At 45.4% G+C, this 10818-nt stretch overlaps 1 protein-coding gene across 3 annotated transcripts in view; it reads left to right on the top strand.

The window, feature by feature from the left end:
* Positions 1-719: 719 nt before the first annotated feature.
* TMEM94 (transmembrane protein 94) overlaps positions 720-10818 on the top strand; it is a 50158-nt gene continuing 40059 nt past the window's right edge. For 2 of the 3 annotated variants that reach the window (XM_079323392.1, XM_079323390.1), the window contains exons 1-2: positions 720-837; positions 9160-9284. In XM_079323392.1, coding sequence (XP_079179518.1) covers positions 9261-9284 — 24 coding nt within the window. In that variant the 5' untranslated portion in view covers positions 720-837; positions 9160-9260. The remainder of the gene's footprint in view (positions 838-9159; positions 9285-10818) is intronic. The other variant, XM_079323391.1, reaches the window with a different exon arrangement.

Raw genomic sequence — 10818 nt, 5'->3', positions numbered from 1 at the left:
AATTCAGAAGTCAAGCCCCAAATGTCTGCAGGCAGGGGCACAGCACTGTGGCATCACTGTCTCACACCTCTGATTTCCTTTCCAGATTCTGCAGAGGTTTTGATTTCATGTTAAGATTACCTGACTGCGTAGGTTTGTGTGCTCATCTCTGCCACGGTTTCCTGTGCACCTGGCACCCTGCATCTGCCTTCACCTCATGGCTCCTGAGACTGCCAGTCTGCTGCTTTTCTACGGCAAAAAAATGGCTTTTCAGAGCAAGATCTGCAGGTGTCACCCTCCTCATGCAGGTGTCACCTCCTCCTGCAGCGGCACAGCCACGTCAAAGGGATTCACCTTCTTTGTCTCCCCCTTCCCTGGGGTACCCACCACGGCCTGTTATCGATGAGGGCATGGAGAGGGCCCGAGAGCGGTCCGAGGGTCCATGTCCTCCCGCGCTCCCTTTACCCCAGAGTGACTCCATGCCCCTCACCACCTTCCCCACGACGTCTCCCCAGCAGCCTTGGGATGACCCTTGCCCTGGGTATCCGCTCCACCCGCCGCCCCCTCAGCGCCACCGCCCCCTCAGCGCTGCCGCCCTTTCCCCTCAGCCTCCCCTCACGGCCGGCCCGGCCGCCAGGGCGGGCGCCTGGCTTCGCGCGCCACTCGGCCCAGCCAATCAGCGCGCGGCGTGCGGGCGGCCGCGCGGGCTCGCACCAACCAGACAGCGGCTTCTTGCGGCGGCCCCGAAGCGCCCCCGCGGGCCCCCGGCGCCGGGGCGTCCCGCCTGCCAGTGACCGACATGGCGGCCCCGGCGGCGCGGCGGGCGAGTGGGCCCGCCGGCAGCGCCGGGCGCGGCGGGTGAGTACGGGCCGGGCGGCGGGGCAGGGCCGGGCTGGGGCCCGCCGGGGAGCGCGGCCGGGGATGCCTACCTCGGCTGGGGGCTGCCCGCCACAAGGGGGGGAGGCCCGAGGCAGAGCCCGCCGCGATCCCGCAGCCCTGCGGCCCCATTGCCCGCAATTCGCCGGAGCGTTAGCCAGCGGCTTCGGAGGGAGAGGAAATTAGAAAAGGACACACAAAAGGCAGACCAAACACGTGTTGGCAGCTCAGCGCACCGGCGGGGCTTCTCCCGCAGCTGCGGGACAGGCTCCGGCTCGCAGCGCTACGGAGCATCCCCGGGCTCGGAGCATCCCCGGGCTCGGAGCATCCCCGGGCTCGGAGCATCTCCCGGGCTCGGAGCATCCCCCGGGCTCGGAGCATCCCCCGGGGGCTGACCGGGCTCGGAGCATCCCCGGGCTCAGAACATCCCCCGGGCTCGGAACATCCCCCGGGCTCGGAGCATCCCCGGGCTCGGAACATCCCCCGGGCTCGGAACATCCCCCGGGGGCACCGGGCTCGGAGCCAGGCCAGGGGGTGCCCATCAGCCGTGGGTGCACTTGGGGGTAGCTGCAGTTTCGTAAAGGTTTAGTGACTGTTCCCAAATTCTGGCCCTTAGGAGGTTTTCCAGAGTCCTTCCAGCCGGGATAGCAGCTTTCACTGAGCCGGTTCTTTCATATTGCTTCACTCCTGTACTCCCTTCATCGCAGTGTTCTGATCAGCAGAAGTTCGTGGCACACGTTATTTCGTCCCAGATGTCCACCTATTCTATTTTCCATACAGTTCTTTCTATTTGTCCCTTTGGGAGCTTTCACCTGGCAGGATAACAGAGGCTGTTATTAATAAGGAAAACAAATCCCCTTTAAAAATGCCATTACGTAAAGCACAAGAAGTTTGTCTTAGATTATACAATCTACCCAGAAAATGGAGAGGAAGGGAAAACCCATAGGCAGGAATGGAAAGTATTTTAGTTACAAATTTAACACTGAGTTTTCACGGGAAGTCTTGTGCCATAGAAGAGTTTCCTTAAGTTAGGCTTACCATTCTTAAAAGTTACTGAGACAGTAGCAGAGACCATTAGCACCCATCCATCTTCCTGAGGCAGCTACCAAGGCATAGATATTTTCATGCTTTCTCAGGAAAGGAAGCTACTAAGGACTGCTTTAAAATCCTATCCTTTCCCCCAGCAATTGTAGAATAAACTTCCTAGTTGAACAGACAGCTCACACACAATGGAATAGTAGCACATTGAACACTTTAAGTTACTTAGAAATGCAGGTTTCTATGTAAACAAACTGTTACTCAACAGCTGCTGTACTTCATTAATCTACAGGGCTTGCTCAGATATAGTGAAATTTGAATACTGTAGCAAGCAAACTAAATTTATTTTCCAAGAAGCCTGCCTAATATAGGCATACATAGAAATAGCTACATGGTGCTGGTTTTGTGCAAGATGTGTTTTGTTCTTTAGAGAAGGGTTTATATTTCCTATGTTTTCCTCAAGCTTCTTGAAAAAAATTTCCATAATATTCTTCTTAACCATGACCTTTTAAACAAACACCTTGCCAACATTTTTTATCTGATGAGAGGATTAAGATATCAATGCTTCTAGCAAATCAATATTGGTGCTGCAGGTGGAAGCAAGAAAACAAACCTTTGTCCTCTAATCTTCTCATTACAGCTCTGTTTACATTTTGATCTGTCAGGCCCCTACCCAAATTAGGTGCTGGAAGCCACTGCAGACACTCAGACTGATGCCTAGAGAGGCTGATCTGGAACAGAGACTAGACTGAGCTAAAAGAATAAAGTGGGTATTTATTGAAAGGCCTTTAAAGGATACACCTTGGACAGTACAAGAGCCTGGTTAGGGCTTCAGCCAGGATGGATCCTGGTCATGAGTTTTGCACTTTTACAAGTTTTGGTCCATTCACATGTTGGGATAAATTGTCCAATTACAGCCTCAGGTCAGGAAGTCCCATCCTCCTTGTTTGCTCTCTTCAGTTCCCTGTTGTTTATGCTTTTTGGGCCTGAAGCTTGTAAGGGTTGTCCTTGGTCTCAAGCTGGAAAAGGATTGTTTTGTCTCCCTACCCTGTGAAGAGAACATGCTGACACTTGATATGAAGCTCAGAGCTACATAGCCTGGGCAGCACAGAATCTGAAAAAATAAAAGCTAAAACATAAGGCATCAAGAAAACCTGCTCCAGCCAGAGACACAACCCTGAGAAAGTGTGTCTTGGGAGGGTTGATATCCCCTGTGGCTGGCTGGGACTGGCCAGGAGCAGTAGCCAGGGGCAAGTCCTTGGGTTGGGTTGGCCACAGACAGTGACCTGCTTGGGCAGCATTGTCCTGTGCTTAGACCTGTGGGAGCAGGCTTTGCTTTGGGTTATTGGGTTCACATCTGTGATAATGTGTGTGTTTGAGCACTAAATAGTGCACTTTGCATCTCTGAAATGCTCTTGAGTGAGAATCTCTGGAGGGAGATTCTTCAGGAGCTGCACAGAGCCCCTGTTATCCTTTCACAGCTCACTGCCCTGTTTCTAGACATGGCTCATCCTACATCTGTCCATCATAAAACTTCCATGGGGCTTGTGAGAACAGCAAAATGCACAATCTGTGAACTGCCTTTGCTAGGTGAGGGCTGTGCTGTGCTGGAATGGGTGTTTGAGCTTGGTCTGAGCAGCCTTCAGGTGCTGAGTCAGCTCTGGGGAACTCCCAGAGAACACCTTCCCATTGGCACAGTGTTTATCAAATATCTCCAAATGGCAAAAGCAGCTGTGAGAGAGTTTTTTAACCTAGATTTAAAATAAACTATAAATGCAAGACCTTTATTTATAATTTAGAATTAAGAGGAAAAGCTGCACTTTTGTTTCTGAGTCAGTGTATATTGGCAAAGATTGATTTGTTGAAAGGTCCTATAAATACAGCACAAGCTTTTTAAATTTTGTTTTGAGCCATTTGCTTTCTGTGGTTTCTTGACTTTTCAGTATTATTTCTTTTTAAATGGAGGTAGTTATACAATCCTGGTTACCATAATAACCAATATAATGATGATGAATGACAGCTGTCACTTTTGCAGTGAATTCTTCCATAGATTTGCTGTAAAAATTTCTGTTCAAGACATTGTGGCACAACTTGTCTCTCTGCAGAAGCTGGAGGGGCCCTTCCACCTTTTAGAATTCTGCCTTTTGTTACATTTTTCACTTTGATCCATACTCTCTACATGCTGTGTCTTTCTGTGGCAGGCACTACCTGAAGCAGAAAAATTAAAGCAATCCTTTAATTCCCAAACACTCTTTCTTTTTACCAAGTAAGGAAAAATGAACACTGCAAATACTTTTCAGATTTACAATAATTTGAATTAGTATCAGCCCCTGTGAAAACAGTAAAGTAGACTAAACTAGCTTTATAATTATTTTGATTGTATTTCTTTCGATAATTGCTTCTCATCTCACCAAAATGAAATTTAAACAAAAATAGAAGTATTCTTTCCCTTCTGGAACATCTTGTTTTATCAATCTTAGTCTCACAAGTTAAACCACAGGTCTGACTTTTACAAGTGTGCCAAAGCAATTCCCTACTCCCCTTCTTCCTCTTTGCTGCCCAGGTTTCATTTTGAGCAATGACTCTCTTTTGAAACAGTCCAATGTGCAAGTCCTGAAAGTAGGAAAGAGTCAGATATTTTTTAGTGGAAAACTCTCAGCAGGTGAAGTTTAAACAAAAAGTAATTTCACCTCCAAGAGTTGTCAATGGATGACAATAAGTTAATTTCAAGTTGTTTAATTCTGTTTGTGATTCAGTGCAGAATAGACCTCTCTCTCATTCCTGTCATTTAGGAAGGGAAGCAGAGACTGTGTGAAATCAGCTTCTGATTCTTCACAGCCAGGCTCAAATTAGATATTTGGCCACTGCTGGGTTGATAATACTTAGCACATGGACAACACTATTTCAGAGGATCTCACTTTCCAGATACTAATAAATTGACTTCACAGTCTCCCTCTGATGCAGATATGCATATTCCTGTCTACAATCAGGGGTTATTGAGGCAGAGAATGTTTAGCTGGCCCAAATTCTGACAAGTCTTTTTTCACAGGCAGGTACTGAAGCCAAGAAGTGTGGCTGCCAGCTCCCTTGCTGTAATTATTCCATGCTCTCAGTGGGTCTCAAAGCAGTTGACAGTATCACTTGATGCACCTTTGGAAGGCCATATATCAGCAAATGTGCCCATGCTGCAAATTATCAGGCAGACATCAGCTCCTCATGAGTAAGAAGACCATATGGTTCTGCTGATATCAAAACAATCAGTTCAAATCAAAGCCATTTTCTCCAAGGCAGTTGCTTTTTTTGGTTATTATCTGTTCCCCCGTGTTTCTATTCCTGGTGACAGATCAGGCTCCTGTTCTTGAGGAATTCACTTTTGGCAGCAAGAAATGTTCACAGTCCCCATCATTTTTCATAGACTAATCTGTGTTGGGAATTTTCAGTAAATAGCATGAAAGCATTAGTGATTGAACACTTTAGGGAAAATAGTATCATTAGATTGATTTGTTTTTCTCCCTAAAGACAGCAGCTTCTGAAACATTTCTCTTTCCAACTGTCTATAGGTTACTTAATTACCTGGTCTTCCTTTTTGCTAGCTGTTTTATAAGTTTGGTAGGTAATACTGTATAGTTTTTTATTGGAATTCAACACTGCTATCTCATACTGATGGTTAAGTGATCTGCAATCCTTGGATTTCAAAGGGAAATCTGAGCCATGGTACTTTTACCTATATAAATGCACTGACTGCATAAGGCATTGCTATTCCAGAGATGATCTGGTGAAGAAAAGGGTGAATGGACCCTTGCAGAGTTCTGTTGTCCAGAGGAATATTTCAAACACTTTTGATACTCAGATTGAGTTACTTGCTCTTTGCTCAGGGCACATCCAAACTGTAGCAAGATGTGGGAGGGATGTGGATTTGTTTTCCAATTAAAAAAGGATGTCAGACACACATGGCAACCCAGGCACAGAACTCAGTTGTGTAAAATAGAGATATTCTAAGGTGGGTTGCAGACCCATCCCCACAGCTGTGGGACAACCATTGCCTGGGTTTGGCACAGGGCTTCCAGACAGCTGGCTTGCTCTTAGCATTGGATTATTTGGTGAACCCTATCCTGGTTTCACTCTTGCCCAACTATTTGGAAATATTTTTCAGGCTGAATGCAACATGATGACACTTGAACACCACATCCAGCCATTCCCAAGTTTCACAAACTGCTCTAGGCTTGAAAATCCTGAGGAGAATGGAGTATGCTGGGAAAGTGGAAGGGGTAAACTGGCTGCACTGGGAGCATGTGGTGTCTGATTAGAGCAGCCACAGCTTCAGGCATCTCTGGTTGTCTGCCCTGAGTATTTGACACCCTCCAACATGTCCCAGCAAAGCAGTCCCACTTCATTTCTGTCCTGCAGAGTGTAACATGTCGACGTGACTAATTGCCTGGGCAGACAGAACAGAGATAAGAGCAGGGAGGACAGAAGGAAGCAGATATTGCAGTGTGGAATAGCAGTGCACAAAACTAGGATGGCTCCAGAGTGTGGATAGTCCCTGCATCAGGGCAGGGATGGAGGTGGGAATTGCAGGAGTCCCTGAAACACAGGAATCTGGGAGGGGAGCACACAAGGACCTGCCAGGGTCAGGAGTGAGAGGATGTGCATCTCTGCAGATTTGCAGGCTGCCTCCAGAATTTATTAAATTTCTGCAGCCTCAGTGTGTGAAACTATTTCCTGAGTGTTTCAAGACCTCTGTAATGCATGTGAGGTGTTGGAATGACAAAATTATTGCAGTTTTATTTTGATAGATTCTACATTTAAAAGAAAGCACACAAATCACATCTATGGTTCCAGTGCCAGTCCAGGTGCAGAATTTGAGGAAGGTTGGTTTCTCATCCTAGCCTGTCTTTGTTATTGGCTTCAGTTACCCCAATACTAAGATATTCTAACCTGTCTGGGGTTAGCTGTGTTTAGAATTTTTGGTTCTAAATTAAAAACCTTTTTAAAAGTTAGAAAACTAAACATTCTCCTTGTTCTGTGTAGCCAGATTGGCACAGGAAAGACTTTCTTTCTCTGTGTGAAATTTCTGGAGTCTACCACTGCTGGTACCTTACTTCAGGGATGTGACAAAAACTAAACTGCATCTGGACTGGTCAGTGTGTTCAAATTTTGGAGAAGCCCTGAACATTTACAATGATGAAGCAGTGTTTTGTGCACCACTGATTATTTTCACAAGCTCTTGTTATGTTGTCCATTATAACAACTTTTGAATTTCTCTAAACAGGAATATTTACTCTTTCCAACCAATCCTTTGTATTTTTAACACCCTTGCTGTATTTCCTGCTTCCTAGCACTGAAGGACTCCAGGGTGGTGTTCTAAGCATGCAGATGATGTGCTGTGAACTTTAGGGAATGGCGTGTTTTGCATTCAGGATCACATTTCAGTTCGCTGCCAGAACCAGAATGTCACTGAGGGCAGTGCAGAAATCCTGCCTAGCTCAGCCCTCTGCCCTCTAGCCATAGCCACCCACCCCTGCTGGATGCTTTTAGAGAGAAATTCAGGCTCTTAGTTTTGTTTGAACAAGTGAGAGCATGGTACAAAAGTCTTTCAGTAGATCAACCAATAAGTCTTACCTTGGAGGTGACAGAAGATAAAAAGAAGGATCATGGCTTTTTCTTAGTTCTTTTATTGTCAGTGACCATTTTCTCCTTAAAATCATCTTGTCTTACCTTCTCTTATCTAGAAGTCACTATCAAATTAAAGGCAAAATACTGAGGCTCTAAACTCCTGTGTGTAAACACACAAAAGTACTTTTCCCTCCTTCCCACTCCCAGCCCTTTGCTTGAGCTTTTTGTCTGCTTCACACCAGTAACTTTGTTTGATCTTCTCTTTGCAGTTGCTAATTGGCCTGGCAGGGATATGAAGTGACTGAAAATAACTTTATTCCCTCATTGTGTGCACATTGAAAGGGTCACAGAATAGTGAAAAGTAGGGCAGAGTCCAGACTGGTGGCTCATTCCAACCAGCCTGGCATCCAGAAAATGGCACTTGGAGGTGCTGGTTGTGGTTCTGGAGGCAACTCTCTGATAACCAGCACTCTGAATGTTGAATGCCTGCTCCTGCTCTAGAATGCAGGTGCAGGATTACCTGCAGGAGAGGAAATACTGAAATCTGACTACAGAGTGACTTTCTGAGTAAGCTTTTGAATGCCTTTTGTTTTCCTTGAAATTATGCAGCATTATCAGAGCTGTGCTGTAGGTGAGTGCCACAAGGATGGGATCTCCAGAATCCCTCATTGAAGAAGGCAGTTGTATAAACCAGGTAGTAAATCCCAGGTGACAAAGGCCAGTCCTGTTGTATCTAGGAGGTGGGTGGGTGGTTTGGGTGATTTGCATATCTAGCTGCTTCCTTGTTTATTTGGATTTAGGAGAAGAATGTGTCCAAGCCCTGGACTTCTGTGTGGTATTAAAAAATAGAACCAGGAATTATTAACCAACAGAAAGGACTTTCCCAAGACAATTATAGCATAATCTTATAGTATCATGTTGTGTTTATATTTAAGAGAGTCCTCTGGAGCAATGACCACAGATTCTTTGTTTCAACCAGAAAATACATTTTGTGTAAGGAGAACAAATTTGTGCCATGGGAGGTAGAGGAGGGTGAGCTGGAAGAAGGATATGAGTTCCAGAACTGCTTCCTACCTCAATTCTGTTAGAGTCCCACTTTTGTTGAAAAGAGAAAAGGCCTAGATCCATGGTCATCTGGAAATGTTTTGAGGAGTTCTGACCTACTTATGGGTGACCAGATCCATGCTCAGCCCAGCAGCACACCTTGTCAAAGGTTGGATGTGATGTTCAGCAAAGGAAAGAATCATTATTGCTTCCTCCATTAGAGATTAGCTGGACAAAGCTCTGGCAGATAAGAGTAACAAGACAAATAGCTGTGGGTGACAGCTTGCTCCAGCACCTGGTGGAATCCAGGCTTTGTCAGCCTTTTTTGGAGGCTTGCCCAAAAGCCTGTCAGGACTGCTATCATACTCTTTCTCTGCTCTGCAGGGAATTTGAATCATCTGTGGATGCCAGATTTTGGGGAGAGTTAAGCTAACTTAACTTCTGAGTTACAGGGTGGGTTGATCCACTATTAGAAGGACTTTTATCTCCCTAGTCTCCTTCTTTTAAAGACCAATCCTGTAATTTGAATTTTGTGAATTTCATCACTTTCTTATCCTAAAGGAAGCAATGTGGGAGACTTGATTGCTTCCCCTTCTGTTTCTGCAGATGGTGATGTGGTAAATGTAGCCAAGCTCTCTCTACCTAGAGACATTCTCCCCTGAGGAGCAGCCCCCTTTTACTGGACATGCTTACAGAACTGCACAGCCATGGACCTCAAGGAGAAGTGTCAGGTAGGTTTGCTGATAACAATCACACCCAACTTTAATGTTGAGTCATTTTAAAGTCTTTATTATTTTGGGTCAAGATTCACCAGGTGGCATTATTATGCAGTGGTATAATCCATGGTTAGTATGAAGCTGAGAGTTTTGTCACCTTCACATCCCAGTGTCAGCAGGGCAATCCCTTGCAGGGTGGCACTGCAGTGGAGCAGTACAGATGGGGAGTTCTCTGTCACACCTGCACTCCCTCTCTGTTGAGCTCTCAGCTGGGGCTCCATTCCCATGGACACTCAACTCAGCTTTACTTGAAAGGCTGGACTCATGGAAAGAGTTTTTAAATAAACCAGGGCAATGAAATCATCTGAGTCCACTTTTGCTGATGGTAACTTGGGGTCTCAGCCAGTTCTGGTAAGAAAACAAACACTCTCTGCTTTTCTCTGTGGTGTCCCTTTCCCCACCACACCATGAGCTTTTGTCTGTTGGCTGTCTCTGTTTTCTCCATGCATCCTTTTCTTGCTGTTTTGTTGGCAGCAGTGAGAAATGGTTTTGTTGATTAGTACAAAGTACCTGTTAGGGACTCACCTAGGCTAAGAGATACATAGCAGTGTAAGTGACTTTTAAAGGTCAGTTTTTCACACTAGCTGTGGCACTTGCCTACTCAGTTGCTGCTTTGCTGGGTTTCTGTTCTGAGCTGTGCTAGACCAGGAGGTTTGGGCTCACTCCTGCCCAAACCTCTTGGTTCTGGAGTGCTCAGAGGACATTTTGACCTATGTTGTTTTATATCAAATTGCTTTATTACCATGGAGTTAACATTCCAATGAAGACAATTATCTACTTGTTCTCTTGTTAATAACATCATGGGCTAATCTGGTATTGATCATTTTAAGAGATGATGCAATTACCACTGTGTGGAGGGGTGTATTCTGTGTAGGACCTGAGAGCACCAAAGACAGCAGGCCATAGCAGAGACATTTTCACTGTAGGTCACTATCTTTGGCTCACCTTCCTCATATGACATTCTGCACAGTGCAGGAAGATCATATCAAATTGCTGGACAGGCAGCAGCATGGTCAGTATTGTAATAGACCTTTAAAAGGCTTATTAGGGAAGTGTCCTGACAAGGAGGTTACAGGGGGAATCATGGTGTTCTCAAGTCCTAATCTCCTCTCCTGACTTCCTGAAATTTTTTTCTCCCTCCTTTCTGAATGGGAATTAAAAATGAAGGCAAGAGATCACCACAATCTTTTAAATAGGAATTAAAAACCCCACAGATACATAAAGCTTCATTTTACAACTTATTTTGTTTGGATTCTGAGGAAAAACCATGATTTTATTCTTGTTAGCAGCCCCAAGCAGGGGGCCTGGAACTAGATGATCTTTAAAGTCCCTTTCAATCCAAACCATTCTGTAATTATTATTTAGTGCTAAGGAGTTTGCTCTCTCTTTTTTTTTTTTTTTTTTTTTTTTTTTTAAATGCTGCAGCTCCTGGTTCCACCCCATTTAAGGTAGAATCCATCTTCCTTCCCAAAGTGAAGAACTTGGACAC

The sequence above is a fragment of the Erithacus rubecula genome (assembly GCF_903797595.1).
Source record: "Erithacus rubecula genome assembly, chromosome: 20".
In the NCBI taxonomy this organism is placed as follows: Eukaryota; Metazoa; Chordata; class Aves; order Passeriformes; family Muscicapidae; genus Erithacus; species Erithacus rubecula.
This window is presented reverse-complemented; position numbering and strand designations above follow the sequence as displayed.